This window comes from Mirounga leonina, unplaced genomic scaffold (genome assembly GCF_011800145.1).
Source record: "Mirounga leonina isolate KUSES-001 unplaced genomic scaffold, KU_Mleo_1.0 Mir_101283, whole genome shotgun sequence".
Classification (NCBI taxonomy): Eukaryota; Metazoa; Chordata; class Mammalia; order Carnivora; family Phocidae; genus Mirounga; species Mirounga leonina.
In genome coordinates this window covers 992,907-1,014,021 of record NW_023270096.1, presented here as the reverse complement: position 1 = coordinate 1,014,021, position 21,115 = coordinate 992,907, and the positions used below count along the sequence as shown (strand labels likewise).

Genomic DNA, 21,115 nt, shown 5'->3' with positions numbered 1-21,115 from the left:
TACTCTGTTCTGGTCTTCACTTTCAAGGTAGAAGGGAGGTATAAATGATGTCATTCTCTAGACTAATATTAGTTTCAGGTGTACAATATACTGATTCAACAATTCCATACATCACTCAGTGCTCATCATGGCAAGTGTACTCCTTAATTCCCATCACCTATTTTAACCCATTTTCCCTCTGGTAACCATCAGTTTGTTCTCTAGTTAAGAATATGTTTCTTGGTTTGCCTCACTCTCTTTTTTTCCATTTGCTTGTTTGTTTTGTTTCTTAAATTCCCATATGAGTGAAATCATATGTTATTTGTCTTTCTCTGACTGACTTATTTCACTTAGCATTGTACTTTCTAGCTCCATCCACATCATTGCAAATGGCAATATTTCATTTTTTATGGCTGAATAATATTCCTGTGTGTGTGTGTGCGCGTGTGTGTGTGTAGCAGTTCACTTGGACTGCTTCCATAATTTGGCTATTGTAAATCATGCTGCTATAAACATAGGGGTGCATGTATCCCTTTGAATTAGGGTTTTTGTATTTTTTTGGTAAATACCCAGTAGTGCAATTACAGGATCATAGGGTAATTCTATTTTAAATATTTTTAGGAACTTCCATACTGTTTTCCACAGTGGCTGTACCAGTTTACATTTCCACCAACAGGGCACTAGTGTTCCTTTTTCTCCACATCCTCGCCAACACATATTGTTGCTTGTGGTTTTGATACTAGTCATTTTGACAGGTGTGAGTTGATATCTCACTATAGTTTTGATGGAAAATGATGATGAACATCTTTTCATGTGTCTGTGGGCCATCTTTGTGTCTTCTTTGGAGAAGGGTCTGTTCGTGTCCTCTGCCCATTTTTAAAATCAGATTGTTTGTCTTTTGGGTGTTGATTTGTATAAGTTCTTTATATATTTTGGATGGTAACCCTTTATCAGGTATGTCATTTGCAAATATCTTCTCCCAGTCAGTAGGTTGCCTTTTAGTTTGTTGACTGTTTCCTTCACTGTGCAGAAGCTTTTTATTTTGATGTAGTCTCAATAGTTTATTTTTGCTTTTGTTTCCCTTGCCTCTAGAGACATATCTAGAAAAAAGTTGTTAAGGCCAATGTCAAAGAAGTTACTGCCTTTGCTCTCTTCTAAGATTTTTATGGTCTTATTTCTTACACTAAGTCTTAATCCACTTTGAATTTATTTTTGTGTATGGTGTAAAAAAGTGGTCCAGTTTCATTCTTTTGCACATGGCTGTCCAGTTTTCCCAACATCATTTGTTGAAGAGACTGTCCTTTCCCCACTGAATATTCTTTCCAGCGTTGTTGATTAATTGATCATATAATGTGGGTTTATTTCTGGGTTTTCTATTCTGTTCCATTGATCTATGTGTCTATTTTTGTGTCAGCACCATAGTGTTTTGATCACTACAGCTTTATAATACAGCTTGATGTCAGAATTGAAATGTGTCCAGATTTGCTTCTTTTTCAGGATTGCTTAGCCTATTCGGGGTCTTTTGTGGTTTCATACAAATTTTAGGATTGTTTGTTCTCCCTCTGTGAAAAGTACTGTTGGTATTTTGATAAGGATTGCATTAAACATCTAGATTGCTTTGGGTAAGTATAGACATTTTCACAATACTTCTTCCAATCTATGAGCGTGAAATGTCTTTCCACTTATTTTTGTCATTGTGAATATATTTCATCAGTGTTTTATAGTTTTCAGAGTACAGGTCTTTCACTTTTTAGTTAGGTTGTTTTCCTAGGTATCTTATAATTTTTGTACAATTTAAATGGGATTGATTCTTTGATTTCTCTTTCTGTTGCTTCATTGTTGGTGAATAGAAATGCAACAGATTACTATACATTGATTTTGTATCCTGAAACATTACTGAATTCATTTATTAGTTCTAGCAATTTTTTGGTGGAGTCTTTTGAGTTTTATATAGAGAGAATCATGACATCTGTAAATGGTGACCTTTTTTCTTCTTTACAAATTTGTATGCTTTTTATTTCTTTTTGTTGTCTGACTGTTTTGGCTAGGACTTCCATTACTATGTTCACTAAAGGTGATAAGAGAAGATATCCTTGTCTTTTTCCTAAGCTTAGGGAAAAATTTTTGCTCTCCATTTTTCTCCATTAAGGATGATGTTAGCTGTGGGTTTTTCATTTATTTTGTTGAAATATGTTCCCTCTAAACCTATTTTGTAGAAGTTTTTCATCATGAACTGATGTTGTACTTTGTCAAATGTTTTTACTGTGTCTATTGGAATGGTCATATGGTTTTTATCCTTTCTCTTATTGATGTGTTGTATTACGTTGATTAATTTACAAATATTGAACAATGCTTGCAACCCATGAATAAATCCCACTTGCTCATGATGAATGATTTTTTAAATGTCTTGTTGGAATCAGTTTGCTAGTATCTTGTTGAGGATTTTTATATCAATGTTCATTGGGGATATTGGCCTGTAGTTCTTGTTTTTATTTGTGCCTTTATCTGGTTTTGGTGTCAGGGTAATGCTGGCCTCATAGAATGAATTTGGAAGTTTTTATTCCTTTTCTAGGTTTTGGAATAACTTGAGAAGAATAGGTTTTAACTCTTCTTTAAATGTTTTGTAGATTTCACCTGTGAAACCATCTGGTCTGGACTTTTGTTTGTTGGGAGTTTTTTCATTACAGAATCAATTTCTTTGTTCTCTATTGGCCTGTTCAAATGCATTTCTAGGAATTTTTCCATTTCTACCTGGTTTTTCAATTTGTTGGCATATAGTTTTTCATAATATTCTCTAATAATTGGTTGTATTTCTTTAGTGTTGGTTTTTATTTCTCCTCTCTCATTTATGATTTTCTTTCTTTGAGTCTTCTTTTTTTGACTTGATAAGTCTGGCTAGATGGTCATCAATTTTATTGATTTTTTTTCAAAGAATCATCTCCTGGTTTCATTGACCTATTCTATTGTGTTTTTTTTTGTTTGTTTGTTTTTTAGTTTCCATATCATTTATTTCTTTTTTTTATTCTTATGTTAATCCCCTACATTACATCATTAGTTTTAGATATAGTGTTCCATGATTCATTGTTTGTGCATAACACCCAGTGCTCCATGCAGAATGTGCCCTCCTCAATACCCACCACCAGGCTAACCCATCCTCCCACCCCCCTCCCCTCTAGAACCCTCACTTTGTTTTTCAGAGTCCATCGTCTCTCATGGTTCGTCTACCCCTCCGATTTCCCCCGCTTCATTCTTCCCCTCCTGCTGCCTTCTTCTTCTTCTTCTTCTTTTTTTCTTAACATATATTGCATTATTTGTTTCAGAGGTACAGATGTGAGATTCAACAGTCTTGCACAATTCACAGCGCTTACCAGAGCACATACCCTCCCCAGTGTCTATCACCCAGTCACCCCATCCCTTCCACCCCGCCCCCCACTCCAGCAACCCTCAGTTTGTTTCCTGCGATTAAGAATTCCTCATATCAGTGAGATCATATAACAGATGTTGGCGGAGATGCAGAGAAAGGGGAATCCTCCTACACTGTTGGTGGGAATGCAAGCTGGTGCAGCCACTCTGGAAAACAGTATGGAGGTTCCTCAAAAAGTTGAAAATAGAGCTACCATATGATCCAGCAATTGCACTACTGGGTATTTACCCCAAAGATACAAAAGTAGGGATCCGAAAGGGTATGTGCACCCTGATGTTTATAGCAGCAATGTCCACAATAGCCAAACTGTGGAAAGAGCCAAGATGTCCATTGACAGTTGAATGGACAAAGAAGGTGTGGTATATATATACAATGGAATATTATGCAGCCATCAAAAGGAATGAGATCTTGCCATTTGCAACAACGTGGATGGAACTGGAGGGTATTATGTTGAGCGAAATAAGTCAAACATATCATTTATTTCTCTTCTAAGATTTATTATGTCTTTCATTCTGATGGTTTTACATTTTGTTTATTGTTCTTTCTGAAGCTCCATTAGGTGTAAGGATAGGTTAATTTGAGATTTTTCTGGCTTCTTGAGGTCAGCCTGTATTGCTATAAACTTCCCTCTTGGACCACATTTGCTGAATCCCAATGGTTTTGGACTGTTCTGTTTTCATTTTCATTTGTCCCCATGTGATTTTTTTTTATTCTTCCTTGATTTCCTGTTGACCCATTCATTGTTTAGTAGCATGTTATTTAACTTCCATGTGTTTATGGGCTTTATAGATGTTTTCTTGTGGTTGACTTCTAGTTTCATAGTGTTTTGTTCAGGAAAGATGTATGGTATGACTTTGATTTTCTTGAATTTGTTGAGGCTTTTTTTGTTGCCTAATAGGTGATCTATTCTGGAGAATATTACTTGTGCACTTGAAAAAAAAAATGTGTATTCTGCTGTTTTATGATGGAATGTTCTGGATATATCTGTTAAGGCCATCTGGTCCACTGTGTCATTCAAAGCCATTGTTTTCTTCTTTATATTCTGTTTAGAGGATCTGTCCATCGATGTAAGTGAGGTGTTAAAGTCCCCTACTATTATTGTGTTATTATCAATGAGTGCCTTTATGTTTGTTATTAAGTTCTGTGTTTTTATGTGCTCCCATGTTGGGTGCATTGTGGGTTTTTTTTTTTTTTAAGTTTTTTAATTTAAGTTCAATTAATTAACATATAATGTATCATTTGTTTCAGAGGTAGAGGTCAGTGATTCACCAGTCTTATATAATACCCAGTGCTCATTACATCACATGCTTTCTTTAATATTTATCACCCAGTTATCCCATCTCCCTACCCCCTTCCCCTCCAGCAACCCTCATTTTGTTTCCTATGATTAAGAGTCTCTTATGGTTTGTCTCTCTCTCTGATTTCATCTTGTTTTATTTTTTCGTAAGTGTTTACATTTGTTATATCTTACTGAATCGTCCCCTTAATTATGATATAGTGCCCTTCTTTATCTCTTGTTACAGTCTTTGTTTCAAAGTCCAGTTTGTCCAATATAAGTATTGCTATTTCAGCTTTCTTTTGACATCCATTTGCATGGTAATGTTTCTCCATCCCCTCGCTTTCAGTCTTCAGGTGTCTTTAGGTGTAAAATGAGTCTTTTGGAGGTAGCATGTAGATGGGTCTTGTTTTTTTGTTGTTTGTTTGTTTTGTTTTGTTTTTTTTATCCATTCTGTCACCCTAGGTCTTTTGATTGGAGTATTTAGTCCATTTACTTTCAAGATAATTATTGATATATGTATATTTATTATCATTTTGTTATTTGTTTTGTGGTTGTTTCTGAAGATTTTTCTCTCATTCTTTCTTGTATTTCTCTCTTTCACGGCTTGCTGATTTCCTTTGGTGATATATTTGGCTTACTTTCTCTTTATTCTTTCCATATTTATTAATGATTTTTGATATATGGTTACCATTAGGTTTGTATATAACCTCTTCTGCATATAGCAGTATAATAGGTTGATGGTTGTTTAAGTTTGAACCCATTTTTTACTCCTCTCCTCCCCACATTTTAGGTATATGTTGTCATATTTTACATCCTTTTATTTTGTGAGATCATTGATTTTTTTACAAAGATATTCATTTTTACTGCTCTTGTGTTTCCTACCTTCATACTGTTGCTTTTGGTTTCTCCTTTCACTCAAAAAGTCCCCTTAAATATTTCTTGCAGGGCTGCTTTAGTGGTCATGAATGCCTTTCATTCTTTTTAAAGATTTTATTTATTTATTTGAGAGAGAGAGAGAGAGAGAGAGCATGAGCAGTGGGGGGGGGGGGGCAGAGGGAGAGGCAGACTCCCCGCTGAGCAGGGAGCCCCAAGTGGAGCTTGATCCCAAAACCCCGGGATCATAACCTGAGTCAAAGGCACACACTTAACATACTGAGCCACCCAGGTGCCAGCCCCCCAATTTAGTTCTTATTTTCCTGGAAAATACTTTATCTCTCCTTCTATTTTGAATGATAGTCCTCCTGGATAAAATATTCTTGGCTGCAGATTTTTGCCATCATCACTGTGAATATATCATGCCACGCACCCTCTGGCTTGGAAAGTTTCTGCTGAAAAATCCCGTTAGCCTTATGGTGTTTCCTTTGTATGTTATTTTCTTGTTTTGTCTTGCTTTAATTTTTTTTTTTCTTTATCAGTATATTTTGCCAATTTAATTACAATATATGTTGGTGTCAATCTGCTCTGGTTGATTTTGTTGGGGGTTCTCTGTGCCTCCTGGATGTAAAAATGTTTCCTTCCCTGGATTAGAGAAGTTTTCAGCAATTAATTTTTTCAAATAAATTTTCTTCCCTCTTTTCTCTTTTTCTTCTGGGACTTCTATAATACGAATGTTATTATGTTTGATGGAGACACAGAGTTTCCTGAGTCTATTCTCATTTTGTGTAATTCTTTTTTCTCTCTGGCTCAGCTTGATTACTTTCCATTACCCTTTCTTCTGTCATTAATTCATTCCTTTCCTTCTTCCAGCCTGATATTCATTCCATCAAACATGTTTCTACTATCATTTACTGAGTGCTTTAACTCTGCTATGTTATTCCTGATCTGTGTTAAGGTCTCACGCATGTCTTCCACTCTTTCTCAAGTCCAGTGAGTATCCTTCTGATCATTGCTTTAAATATTTCATCATACATATTATTTACATCTGTTTTGCTTAAATCCCTGGCTATGGCTTTGTCCTCTTCTTTCATTTGGGATAAATTCCTCTGTCTTCTCTTTTTGTCTCAGTCTCTGTGCTTCTTTCTGTGTGTTCTGTATGTCTCCTGTTCTTGAGGGTAATGGGCTTATTAAGAACAGGTCCTGTAGTCCCCTGCCATGTAGTGTCCCCTGTTCTCCAGGGCCTGGAGAGTGTCTCCAACGTGTGCTGCATGTGCTCTGCGTTTTGTCCTGGACAATTTTTCCTTTAGGACTTTCATTTGCAGAGGCTCTCTTTGCCTGTTGTGGGCAGTGTTTGGCCCCTGACCTTAATATGGCATGTTTTAACTAAATGTGTTTTGTTCTCTTGTGAAATGAGACCTGTTTCCACTGTCACCAAGGCTCTGCAAATCTCCCAAGTCATGAGATGCAGTGTGAACAGTGGTTTGGGTTGGTCTTCTGGGGGAAGAGGGCTCTCAAAGCTGGGACAAAGGCAGGCAAGAATGGGAAGAACAGTTCCACCAGAGCACAAGGAAGTGGGGTTTAGTGCAAGCAAGTTAGGTATCAGGTGTTGGCACTTTGCTGGTTCCCACAGGTTGCCCTGTACTTATGCTGAGGGGCCAGGGAGGGAAATGGTGCCAGCCAGTTCCTTTTTTCCCTGGAGGGGTCCCTCTGGGATGTGCTTTGAGATGACTAAATAACTTACCCACTGTGTGCCAGAGGCACTCTTCAAATAGCTATTTCCACATTGTGTGTCCATGGGTTTTTTGCCTGCCTTCTCTCCACAAGCAGCACAATGCCCTCTGGGGTCCATCCCAGCCAAGCCTGCTGACCTTTAAAACTCCAGATGTTAAGCCACATGGATTGCCAGAAGTCACAAAATTCAGCCCCTCTCATTTTACAAGCCAGTTGGTATAAGGATGCATTTTCCTTGTGCATGCCCCTGTGGGTTAGTCTGTCACCCTTCTCTGCAACCAAAGCTCCCACCCCACTACAGTGGCCAGGAAACATTTCTCTGTCAATCCTCTTTTCCACACTTTCTTCCTTCTTCAATGTGACCTCTTCTCCACCTTTGATTGTGGAGTTTGTTCTGTTGGTCTTAGGGTCAATTCCTTGGGTATTTAGAATTATTTTATAGTTATCTAGTTTTATTCATGGGGCAAGGCATGCCTAGGCTCCTTCTACTCTACCATTTTCCAGCCTCATGTTGCTCTCCTACAGCCAAACCTGCTTCTCACATGGCTCCCCACCCGGCTGTTAACTGCTGTTTTCCATTTCTATAACATTGTTATTTCAGGAATGGCAAATTTTGAGAAATAGATAATAATATTATACTGGCTTAAAACTACAAAAATCTATTACCTTACTCTTCTGGAGGTCAGATAGAAGTCCAAAATGGGTTTCATTGGGCTTAAACCAAGGTGTCAGCAGGGCTGCATTCATTGTAGAAGTTCTAAGGGAGAATGCCTTCCCTTGTCCTTCCCAGTTTATAGAAGCCACTTGCATTCCTCACCTTGTGGCTCCTTTCTTCATCTTCAAAACCAGCTGCACAGCATATTCAATTCTTTCTGACTACGCTGTGACAAGCTGGATGATATAGCATCATCTCCCTATCTTAAAATCCTTAATCATATCCCCAAGTCCCTTTTGCCACATAAGGTGATATATCCACAGATTCCATGGATTAGTATGTGGACATCTTTGGGGATGGGATGAGCATTATTCTGCCTACTACATTTATCTTCCTGGAAGCAGAAGTCTACCTGTCTTCCCCTTAAAAAAAAAAAATTGCACATATACAGCCCCACATATAAAGCATACAAAAGCAGACATTCTCTGATTGTTGTTGGAAGGGACCAAGAATTCAGTTCCTTTTCTCCCCAAAGCAACATTTGGGACTACCATGAGCAGAAATTCCTAAGGCTCCCTCTTACACTGATATTCTATGGCCCTAGAACTCTATTTGCTACCTTAGAATTGAAGCTCTGCATGTATCTCCTCTTTTCAGTGAATGTCTGTCTTTCCCTAGGCCCTGGTAGGAATGGTAGAGAGAAGGTATAGTGCAGTGGTTAAGAACATAGGCTGATGAACTAAATTTCCTGTGTCCATGTCCTTGCTGTAATACTTCTATCTCTGTGACCTTGAACAAATTAATTATTCTTGTTGGGCCTCACTTTCTCCATCTGTAAATGGGGATGAAATAGCATGTCCTCAACTCATAAAATTACAAATGAAAGAGAAGAAATAACCAACACCACAGAAATACAAATAATTACAAGAGAATATTGAGAAAAATTACATGCCAAGAAATTGGACAAACAAGAAGAAATAGATGAATTCAAAACTGAAGCTAGGAGAAATAGAAATTTTGAATAGACTGATTACCAGAAGAAGATTGAATCAGGAATCAAAAAACTCCTAATGAACAAAAGTCCAGGATCAGATGGCTTCACAGGTGAAATCTATCACACATTTAAAGAAGAGTACTGGAAGTCTTAGCCACAGCAATTAGACAACAAAAAGAAATAAAAGGAATCTAAATTGCTAAGGACAAAGCAAAACTGCCACTATTTGCAGATGACATGACACTATATAGAAAACCCAAAAGACTTCACTAAAAAGCTGCTAGAACTCATCAATGAATTCAGTAAAGTCACCGGATACAAAATCAATGTGCAGAAATCTGTCGCATTTCTATATAAGAGAACAATCCCATTTACAATTGCATCAAAAATAATAAGATACTTAGGAATAAACCTAACCAAAGAGGTGAAAGACCTGTACTCTGAAAACTATAAAACATTGATGAAAGAAATTGAAGATGACACAAAGAAATGAAAGACATTCCATGCTCATGGATTGGAAGAACAAATATTGTTAAGATGTCCATACTACCCAAAGCAATCTACACACTTAATGCAATCCCTATCAAAATGCTGTTGCATTTTTCACAGAACTAGAACAAACCATCCTAAAATCTGTATGGAACCACAAAAGATCCCAGATTGCAAAAGAAACTTTTAAGAAGAAAAGAAAAGCTGGAGGTATCACAATTCCAGACTTCAAGTTATATTACAAAGCTATAGTAATCAAAATAATATGGTACTGGCACAAAAATAGACACACAGATCAATGTAACAGGATAGAAAACCCATAAAGGAACCCACAACTATATGTTCAATTAATTTTTGAGAAAGCAGGGAAGAATATCTAGTAGGCAAGACAGTGTCTTCAACAAATGGTGCTAGGAAAACTGGTCAGCTACATGCAAAAGAATGAAACTGGACCACTTTCTTACACCATACACAAAAATAAATTCAAAGTGCATTAAAGATCTAAATATGAGAACTGAAACCATAAAAATTCCAGAAGAGAGCACAGGTAGTAATGTCTCTGACATTGGCCCTAGCAACATTTTTTCTAGATATGTCTTCCAAGATTAGGGAAATAAAAGCAAAAATTAACTACTGGGACTACATCAAAATAAAAAGCTTCTGCACAGTGAAGGAAACAACCCACAAAACTAAAAGGCAACCTACTGACTGGGAGAAGATATTTGCAAATGACATATCTGATAAAGGGTTAGTATCCAAAATATATAAAGAACTTATATAAATTAACACCCAAAAAACAAATAATCCAATTAAAAATTGAGCACAAGAAATGAACAGACATTTCTCCAAAGAAGATAACCAGATCACCAACAGACATATGAAATGATGCTTAATATCACTCATCATCAGGGAAATGCAAATCAAAACTACAATGAGATACCACCTCACATTTGTCAGAATAACTAAAATCAAAAACACAAGAAGAAACAAGTGTTGGCAAAGATGTGGAGAAAATGGAACCCTCTTGCATTGTTGGTGAGAATGCAAACTGGTGAAGCCACTGTGGAAAACATCATGGAGGTTCCTCAAAAAGTTAAAAATAGTACCACCCTACGATCCAGCAATAGCACTACTAGGTATTTACCCCCCAAAAATGCAAGGATACTGATAAAAGGGATCCTTACACCCCTATGTTTATAGCAGCATTATTTACAGTAGCCAAATTATGGAAGTAGCCCAAGCATCCATTGATAGATGAATGGATAAAGAAGTGGTATATATATATATATACAGTGGAATATTATTCAGCCATAAAAAGGAATGAAATCTTGCCATTCTCAATGACATGGATGGAGCTAGTGAGTATAATGCTAAGTGAAATAAGTCAGACAAAGATAAATGCCATATGATTTCACTCATGTGTGGAATTTAAGAAATAAAACAAACAAGCATAGGAAAGACTGAGAGAGAGAGAGGCAAACCAAGAAACAGACACTTAGCTAGAGACCATACTGATGGTTATCAGAGGGGAGGTGGTGGAGGGATGGGTGAAATGGGGGATGTGATAAGGAGCACACTTGCTGTGATGAGCACTGGGAGATGTATGGAATTGTTGAATCACTGTATTGTACGCCTGAAACTAATATAACACTACATGTTAACTATACTGAAATTAAAATAAAATTTTAAAAAATTTTAAAATGTTAAAAAATAGTATGTCTGCAGAGCAGTGGTTCCCAAGTCTGTCTACACGTTGAAATCATCAAATGTACCGATGTCTGCATTCTACTACTACAGATTGTAATTTGATCTGAGGATGTGGTCTAGGCTTTTCAACCTTTAAAATTCCAATGTGCAGACAAGTTCAGGTGCCGTGGCTCAAAGTTTTGTTGTGAAGGATTTAAAGCTCACAGAATACATAGTTTACTTTCCCTGCAAGTGTTGGTTCACCAAGAAGGGGACTGGTAAGTGAGATAATGTGTCAAGTTCAAGACGGCCTAGAAATCTTATCTGGGTCTCAGTTTCCTCATCTGTAAAATTGGAATAACTCCATTTAGGCTACAAAATTGACATGTTTTGTAAGCCATAAAGTACTTCCCAACAGCTTTTGTACATACTCCATTTCACTTCACACTCCACTCCTCACTGCCTTTTACAACAGGGCTCAAGGTAATTTTTCTGACCTTCACTGGTACTGCAAAAAGTGAGGGTAGTAGGAAGTTGGCCAGCCTGGAAGATTTCCTGACAAGAAGGCAGTACAGGGCCTAACTACCCCAGGAGGAGTCTAGAGATACAAACCATTCCTCACAAGCAACTCCAAAGTCCCAAGTGTAATTGAGCCCCAGAGCATCACACGGTCAACGCAGGGCCCACCTACACTGGAAAAATTGGCCTGGAGCTGTGGAAAGGGCATAGGTGATTAAGACAGTCTTGTGCCCTTGGGCAGTTATTCTTCTTTTTCAATTCCATTGGCCCTTCTCTAAAATGAGGATGGTCATATCCACTTTCCATAGGACTGAAATGAGGATGAAATAAGACCAAGGATTGGAAGGTGGTCTACAGAATGGAAATTACAGTGTAGTATCTTATAGCCACCCACTCATACCACAACAAAAAATCAAATAACAGAGAAGTCTTCCTAAATTTTATTGGCACTGAAATAGAACATGGGTTGAGCATAAACCCCTCCAAAAACAATTTTTAAAAACCCCAAAAATACACACAAAAAACTGAATACAAAATATAACCTTTCTCCCCAGCCTCCCTGTGGGTGCATTATTGCCCTTAAGGCAGCTAGATTGTCCCACAATTCCAGGTTTGAATTTAGCCAATATAGGGCATATCACCAAGAGACTGTCAATATAATTCACAGCAATGCACATAAGACTCCCCAAAGTCAGGCAGGATGGAGTCAGGGAGGGATTGAAGCCAAGTGCTTTGGGCTAGGAGCACTGCATGGAGGAACAGTATGACCCTTTGGGGACTTAACTCTGGGGAGAAGGGAAAATAAAAAGAACAATAAAACCAAATACCAAGTACTTTAAGAATGAACTGTATGACCTATAGTGACAGGTGACATCACTAATACTGAAAGCTTCTTACAATAATGTTTCTGGCAAAATATTATTTTATAATATAGTATATGCTTCCCAGGTGTGGGGATGGTAAGGAAATGAGGCCAAAATGATCCTGCCTCAAAACTAATATCTTCTAAGGGTGCATTAGCAAGAAACACAGAAATCAATATTGAATTAGATGCCACCAGAATATATAATACTGGTAGAAAAAAAAGAGCACACATGAAACAGAGAAGAGGAGGAGGTTGCTCCTGTGTTGAGAGAAAGGGGTTAGAGTGTAGAAGGGACCAGGCCAGAGCCCCCAACAGCTCTCTGAAGCCCAGTGTGTACTTTTCCCCCCATTGGCAAGAGTCCTGGATAGGGCTGGCTAGGTTTTGGGGTAACCATCCCTACTATTCTAGTTGGAGGGAACTTGGGGATTAGAATGAGGAGGGGCAGGTCCCAAGAAGGGAGGAACCCAGAATAATAGTCAGGGATACCTCTGCCCGTAGAGCTCACTTGAAATAAGCCTAGGCTCCCATAAGGCATTGGGGGAGGATCTTCTAAACAGCCTTGCCTGAATAGAATGGCCAATAGCCTTCTAAGATGTTGGTGAAGTCTCTTAAAGGTACTGTCTCCTCCAATCTCGCTGTGGGGAAAAACCAAATTCCTGAACTCAGGGATAAGACTTGTAAGAATTTTGTAACAGGTCCATTCTGGGAGGTATAGAGAAGAATGACTGAACCTCTTTTTCATTTCCAATCATTATGAAGCCTAAATAACTCTAGAAGAAATGGACATAGGAAGGTCTAATCCTTGGTCGGTTTGATACCCTAGAGCATATACCCAGAGCCCTGCCTCCTTCTGTAAACCTTGTGATGCTCCAATTCTGCAAATCACAGGATCCTGAAAAGGAAGGCAGCTGTGGGGCAGGGATGAGGGCTAGTTTTCAACCTACACCACACTTAAGTCCTACAGAACAGTAAATGTGGGGGTATTTCCCCAGTCAAGTGGGAAGTGCCTCTGAGCTACAGAAGTGGTCTCTTCTAGTAATCTAGATTAAAATGAGAGAGGGAAAAGAGGGTCCAATTGGCACCATAGTGGGCCATTTATTTGCCCAAGGAAGTGAGTGAAGGCTGAGGGGCTAGGTTTGGTCCCACAGGGGCACTGAAGGCTTGGCATGACTCCAGGGCTGCTCTAGTTAGTGGCTTCAGCAGTGTGAGTTAGGCAAGATTATAGGAGTGTGGGGGCAAGGAAGAAGGGAGGAGGGGTCCCTAGAGGCTGGGTGACCATTACATGGACTCAAATTCATCAATACGCTGCTTGGTATTGCCCTGCCGGATTTGACGCAGGGTCTTGTATTTATCTCGGCCAAGTCGCATGTTCTCAGCATGGATCATGTCATTGGCAGTCTTCTTGGACTCATCGCGGGCATTGGCCAGTTCTGAAGTGAGGGCCTGTGAGGGTGTAAGGGGATGAGAGGTTAATGGCTTGCTCTCACTTTACCCCCTTATTTAACCAGATTCATCAGATTCATTCTTTCTCTCTCTCTCCTTCTCTCTCTCTCTCTGCACACACATACCCCCTCACTGCTCTCTTTCTGCACACAAACACATACACCTATTTTTGAGGGCCATTTTCAGCCCTGTTGGGAATGCGGTGGGGCAAGAACAAAACAAAACCCCCCACAAACTTAGGGGACCAATGGCAGGTATTCTTTGAGAGTAGAACAATGTATCAAAGATTCAGGTAGACATTGGGTCAGAGTATTTTCTGAATATAAGAGATAAATGGAGTGGGGCAAAAAACAAAAGGAAGAGGTGGCCCAAGGTCTGATTGATAAGTGATGGGTGCCTATCCTTAAACTCTCATTAGAGAAAGGCTCAGACTCTCATACTCCACTGAGACAGGCTCCTCTACCTAACCCCATGATGATCTAGGGAATGCACATGGTATCTTTGACCCTCTGGCCCTGCCAGGATACCTTCAGGTGCTTCTGCACACGCTCATTCTTCTCTGCCTCAGTGGTACGTTCCTCCTCACTTCGATCCTTGGCCATGGCATCAGCCCGCAGGTCAGCACTGGCCTCTGCCCCATTCTCATCCTGCTCATCATGCTCATTCTCCGCCGGCTCAGCTACATGAGGTGTACTCATAGCAGTCTTCAACTCAGCACGGGTCTTCTCCAAGTCTTCTTGTACCATCTGAGCCTGTCCAGTAACAGAGGGCAAGAAGAATCAGCAGTCAGATCAGGCTAACTTGTGGCATCCTACAAGTGCATAGAATGGCTCAGTAGGAGGCAGGCACCAGGTAGGCCAAGTCACTTTGTCTGCCTTTAGTTTCTGCACCTGTACAATAAGAAAAATTTACCAACTTCCCTGGTGTATTGGAGAATTCTGGGAAGTATTTGAGAAAGCCTCGAGCTCCTTCTCCCATGATGCCTGCTGTCAAGGAAGGATGGAAGGAGTAAGGAGCCCAAATCTGAAGAATCTAAGGTACCCTCTTTCATAATGCTTTTACTCTGGGCATTGTGTCTCACCTTCTGCTGCCATTCCACAGCCTCACTTTCCTTCTTCTGTCGGGCCATCTCCAGCTGGGAGATTCGAGCTGTCAACTCTGCCATTTCCAAGGCCTATGGATAAATTGGAAGCTTGTGAGAGCTGAGCCTTCTGGTCCTCAGGACCTAGGTATCTTCAACCCCAGTTCCCCTGGGGAACCAATAGGAAACTTTCTGTTCCACTTGCTTGCTGTCCTGGAGGCTCTTTTTACCACACCTCCTCCAGGAAGCCGGGAAGACCACTCCTATTCTCAGATCTACTATTCTTATTAACTCCAAATCATTTCGTTAGAAGTCAGAGATCCACTCCTAGACTACAGACCTCCTGAACACAAACATGCCATTTCTCTCTTCCTCATCTCTCTCTCTTTCTCTTTCTCTCTCTTCCCCCCCCCTTCCCTTTCTCCCTCTCCCTCTCTTTCTCTTGTGCATGCACTGTTGCCCACTGCATATTTAGGGCCTTTGTAAAGATTTGGAAATCACCGTGTCACTGCCTGAAGTGCCAGACTCTTTCCTGTTTTCCTAGAATGCTCCACTAAGACTCCTCCCAGGACAAGTATAGGAAAGACACTATAGTGTCACAAGGCAATCTAAACAAGGGAAAAAACTTAGGCACACCCTCACACCTTGGACACATCTATCTCCTAGAGGAAGCTTTCCCCTGCTAATTAGGTCTTAGTTCCTGCATTCATACTCCAAACAGTAGAGGGAAAGAACATATATCAAGGAATTTGGGACACAGGTTCTTAGCTTTTGAGTCACAGAAGTAAATAAAGATGAAAGTAAGGGTGCTCACCCTCTTCCCCTGAAAAGTGCACAGACACATAGTTTTACATACGATTTTAGTGAACAAATCCTTCAAAGAGAGGCAAAAATGGGTTCTCATCCTTACTCAGCCACACTGTGTGATCTTTGACAAGTCTCTTAAACCTCCCTGAGTCCTAATTTCCTTATCTGGGCATAGTATCCCATGTGGTTTAATCCTGTAGGATTACTAGGAGAGGAAATAAGAAAGTAAAGGGAAAGGAAAAGTTGCTAGCATAGCTTTTAACACACAGTAGGTAGTCAATTAAGTGTAAATTCCTTTGCTTCTTTCCTCCCTACCTTTCCTTTGTCAGGTCATCAGCTCAGATCCCCAAGGGCTAAGAAAGTAGAATAAAAGTAAGGGTTAGGGAAGACTGCAAAGCTTTCTGGGCCACATCAGTGACTTTGCAGCTTGCTTCTGAATAAGCTATCTGCTGGGGGCCTGTTGACTGGCACCCTGCTGGAAGGAGCCAGCCCTGCAGGCAGGGGCAACTGTGAATAGGTAGACAGACAGGGAAGCAAATTCAGGTACCACAATCCCAGCCCATTTTGTAGCTTTACCAGCTGTTCCTGAGTCTTCTTCTGATCCCGGGAGGCCTGCAACAGGGCTTCCTTGGCCTCTTCTGCTTCTTGACGCTCTTTGGCCAGTTTTTCAGCCTCACTCTGGGCACGCTTCCGCTCCTGTTCAAGCTCCAGAGCCCTGCGGGTCTGTTCTTCTAGTTCTGGAAAGAAAAGAAGGGGGAAAGGTGGTGAAACATGCAGACATGGAAGGAACACTTCGTTTCCTTCCTGGAAATGCTTCACCCCAGGGCACAGCTGGCAGAAAGCTCTGCGCACTCTTCCTTTTGCCCCAGCTTTCATCTATCTGTAGGCACATATGGATGATATAGCCTGAGTATGCAGCTCAGGCAGGAAAACCCAGTCTCCAAGGTGACTGACTCTAAGCCTCACCCTGTTGAGCCTTCTTAGTCTGTTCCTCAATTTGCTTCAGCCTCTCCATCAGTTCCTCCTTTTCCCGTTCAATCTTCTCCTTCTCCTTTTCTGCCATCTCACGCTTCTTCTTCTCATTTTCCAGCAAAGCACTAAGAAAAGAGAAAGGGATGGAATAGGTCACATGGAAAGGCCCTAAGGCTCCCTGGCCCTGGACCCTCAGCCCCTACCCATCCAACATACTTAGAGCCTGTGAGTTGTGACCACGCTCCCGTATCTCCACATCCTGTCCTTACATCATAGCCCCACATGGGTCAGTACACTCAGGACCCTGTCATTTGTCCCAGAGTCATGAGATCCAACCTGAACTCCCAGCTCTACTACTCACCAGTGGGTAACCAGTGGGTAAACTTAGCTATGTCACTTCTTTGCTCTTGTTCTCAGTACCCCTATCTGTAAAATGGTCTAATAAGTCCTGCCCTGTCTACTGTGCTTCAGGCCCAGCCATCTGGGTATCAGTCCTTAGGCCTAACTCTGCAGGCCCTCTGAGCCCAGCTCTAGGCTCTTTTTTTTACCAGAATTTGTTGCAAATCTAGAACAAGTATTCACTTTTTCTTGCCCCAATACCTCTTCCAGGAGGTTGCCTTTTCACCCTAGGTTAGGTGTCTTTTCTTTCTCTGAGCCCTCAGAATACTTGGCCTATCCTTCTCCCCATCCCTCTTCTTTATTATTTTTCTCCACAGCACTTCCTAACCATCTCACATACTGTATAATTTGCTTATTTGTTCTGTCTCTTCCCACTAGAATGTCAGCTTCCTGATAGCAGGGATTTTTGTCTGTTTTATTTTTCACTGCTCAATAAATATTTATCGAGTGAAAAAATGATACATTTGTACCTTGAACAGTTATGTATATATTATTTTTCCTCTTTCTCCAACCAGACTGTGAGGTCCTTGAGGGCAAGGTTCCTGCCAGATCTGGCTCTGTAAACTGTCCCCAATCTCAGTAAAATTTTTCTGAATAAATAAGGACTTTGGGTGTCTAACTTCTCAAACTTTTCTAGCCTACTAGATTTAGAAGCCTCCTGAGGTTCCAAACTCTTTATGACAGTACCTACTAGTACCTACTAGAACAGGGCTCTCAAACCTTAACGTGCATAGGAATCACCTGGGATCTTATTTTTTAAATAACTTATTGAGGTGAAATTCACATAATAGGAACCACTATAAAGCAAACAATTTGGTGCATTTAGTACATTCACAATGTTGTACATTCACCACCTCTATCTAGTTCCAAAACGTTTTCATCACTCCAAAGCAAAACCACATACCCATTAAGTGAGTTTCTTCCTATCTCTCCTCCCCATAACCCCTAATAACCACCAACCTGCATTCTGCCTCTACACATTTAACTATTTTGGATATTTCATATAAATGGAATCATATGGTATATGAAATTTTGTGTATGGTTTCTTTAACTTAGCATAATGTTATAGAGGTTCATTCACATTGTAATATGTATCAGTACTTCATTCCTTTTAATGGCTGAATAATATTCCATTGTATGGCTATTCAATATGTTTATCCATTCATCTGTTGGACATTTGGGCTGTTTCTACCTTATGGCTATTGTAAATAGCACTGCTATGAACACTTGTGTACATGTACTCTTCTTTTCAATTATATTGAAAATAGACCTAGGAGTGGAATTGTGGGATCATATGGTAATTCTATGTTTAACTTTTTAAGAAACCACCAAACTATTTTCCATAGTAGCTGAAACATTTCCACCAGCAATGTGCATGAGTTCCAATTTTTCCACATCCTTGACAACAGCTATTATTTTCTGTATTTATTTATTATATCCATATTAGTGAGTTATCAAGTGATATCTCACTGTAGTTTGGATTTGCATTTCCCTGATGACTAGGGATGTTTTCACATGCCTGCTGGCCATTTGCATAACTTCTTTGGAGAACTGATCATCTAGGATCTTAAGAAGCAGATTCTGAATCAGCAGGTCTGGAGTAGGGTGTCAGATTCTGCCTTTCTAATAAGTTCCCAAGTTGCTGTTGCTGTTGCTGAGCCTTGCTACACTTTCAGTAGCAAGGGGGTTACAAAGTATAAGGGCTTCATAAGGAAAATTCTGTTGGCTCTTCCCAATTCCACTCAGAAATCCCCATAGAGTCCATGTTTAAATGTGCATGGAGCTTTCTGCTAATGCCAGTACACTGGTCAGATAGCCTGGAGCAACCCAGAATCTATCTAGAAGAGCAATGGCATGAGGGTCAGAGACAATGTGGAACTATGAAATACCCCTCCCTCCTCTGAGCCTCTGAAATCCTAGGCTTCTGATGCCTGCTTCCTGGGGAAGAGGATGCCTGAGACTTCATGGAGGAGGTGAGAACCCTGTACAGCTCTCTCTCCCCCCATCCAGGATGGTTTCATGTCTTTCCTTTATCAACCTTGACACTTTTGAGAAGCTTCTTTGCCCAAGCCTCCGCCTCCACTCCAGTTCCACAGAACCTACCGTTCCATCTGTTTCTGGTGCTTCTCCTCCCGGGCCTGTGCCTTCATCTGCTGTACCTCAATGGTGTCAGGCTTGCGACGGCGCATGTATAGCTCATGGTTTCCCATGCACAGGGCCAAGATACGCTTGTTAATCCGCAGCCGGGGAGCATAGAAGACAAAGTCCTGATGGGAAACCAACAATCAAAATGAGATTGGAGGGACAGATGAAGGTGAACTTCTGCCTTTTGAAAGCACTGGAAGGGTTATTTAGCCCAGTTTTCTCATGTTACAGATAGGAAGATTAATTATCAGAGTGGTGAAGTGAGTTGCCCATGGTAACAGAGCAGACTAGTGGCAAACCGGGGACTAGAACCCAGGCTTCTTGAGTCTGAAACCAGTGCTCTTTCCACCAAACCACAATTTCTTTCAACCTTTGCTTATGAAAGCATCACATCCTAAAATATCCTCAATCTAATTGAAAGATAGGAACTGAATCTATCTGCTAATTAGGGATCCTGTTAAATCTCAGGGGCTTCTCTTAGAGGCCCAATAATCCCTGCATAATATACTGGTACATACAGTATAGGGGGCAGGACTGTTTCTGTAACCTCCTAAAAGCATATCCTAGACATAGCCCCTTAAATCATTTTTGGAATAAGGCAAGTTGTAAATATATACGTAAATACATAAATCTGAACATTGATTGTCCTGGCTGTCATTTTTAAAAATAAGCCCTTGATCTCAGCTGGCTTTGTTACTTACCTTTTTCCAACGAAAGTTGAACACAGCAGCAATTAAAAAAAAAAAAAAAAGAAAGAAAGAAAAAGAAAAACCACACACACACAAGAAAATCTAGTTTGTTTGTTACTATAAATACCACTGGACCAAGGTTACCAACTAATTGGCTAACCACCAGTTCCTCTGCCATGGAACCCAAACTACTACTCTTTCATATGCCTTAGTGTGCAGTGGATGGAGCACAGGCCCTAGAGGTCAAATAATGTATATATAAACCCCAGATTTACCATTTTTAGCAGTGTGATCTTGGGCAAATCACTCCAATTCTTTGAACCTTAATTTCCACAATTATCAAACAGGTATGCTATGACCTACCTGACAATGTTGTTGAGGGTTAAACAAGATAATATATATATATATATAGTGCCTAGCAGCAGAAGTTCAGAGACCTTACAGCTGGAGAATTGTTGAGGCTTCATGAGAAGGATCTGTCTCAGCATGGCCTTTGACCCTTGTTGGACATGAGGTACACCAGAAGACAAGACCCTTTTCTGTTTTCTATCCTACTCTCAATCACCAGCTTCCCAGTCTTACCAACCACAGGCAACTGAGTAGGTGAAAAGTGTGGTGAGCATGTTAGAGGAATGACTGGACCCAAAGCCCTTTCTTGTTCTTGGGTTGCTCTGGAGATAAGTCTTGAGAGGACAGCAGCAAAGTTATACCAAAAAGCAAGTCTGGAAGATCATCTTTGGATCTGGACTTCTGGCTTTGTCTTTTCTCCACAATTAAAAATAAATCAAGTACATGAACAGTTTCACTTTCTGGAGCCTAGAGGCTTTAAAAAATAAGATGCACTCTCTGTTTCCACCCCACAGCATCAGGACAGCAGAAGACAGTGGTGGAGAGGCTGTGGCTCTCCCTCATCTATGCTTCTCCTAACACACAGGTAGCAGGGTGGCACCAGCTACAGGATGTCTCCTGGCCATGTCTTGTCATCAATATCCCCTTCCAGTGCCAATCTCCTTTTGTGCCTCCTATTCCCAGTCCCCGCACACACAAACACAAAAAAAGCCAGAAAAATGAGAAAAAGATAT

At 40.3% G+C, this 21,115-nt stretch overlaps 1 protein-coding gene across 1 annotated transcript in view; it reads right to left on the bottom strand.

The window, feature by feature from the left end:
• Nucleotides 1–12,049: 12,049 nt before the first annotated feature.
• MSN (moesin) overlaps nt 12,050–21,115 on the bottom strand; it is a 64,663-nt gene continuing 55,597 nt past the window's right edge. The window contains exons 8-13 of the mRNA XM_035011488.1: nt 19,303–19,466; nt 16,795–16,925; nt 16,405–16,565; nt 15,022–15,114; nt 14,468–14,692; nt 12,050–13,940 (exon numbers count right to left, since the gene is read on the bottom strand). Of these exons, the coding sequence (XP_034867379.1) occupies nt 13,776–13,940; nt 14,468–14,692; nt 15,022–15,114; nt 16,405–16,565; nt 16,795–16,925; nt 19,303–19,466 (939 nt within the window). The 3' untranslated portion in view covers nt 12,050–13,775. The remainder of the gene's footprint in view (nt 13,941–14,467; nt 14,693–15,021; nt 15,115–16,404; nt 16,566–16,794; nt 16,926–19,302; nt 19,467–21,115) is intronic.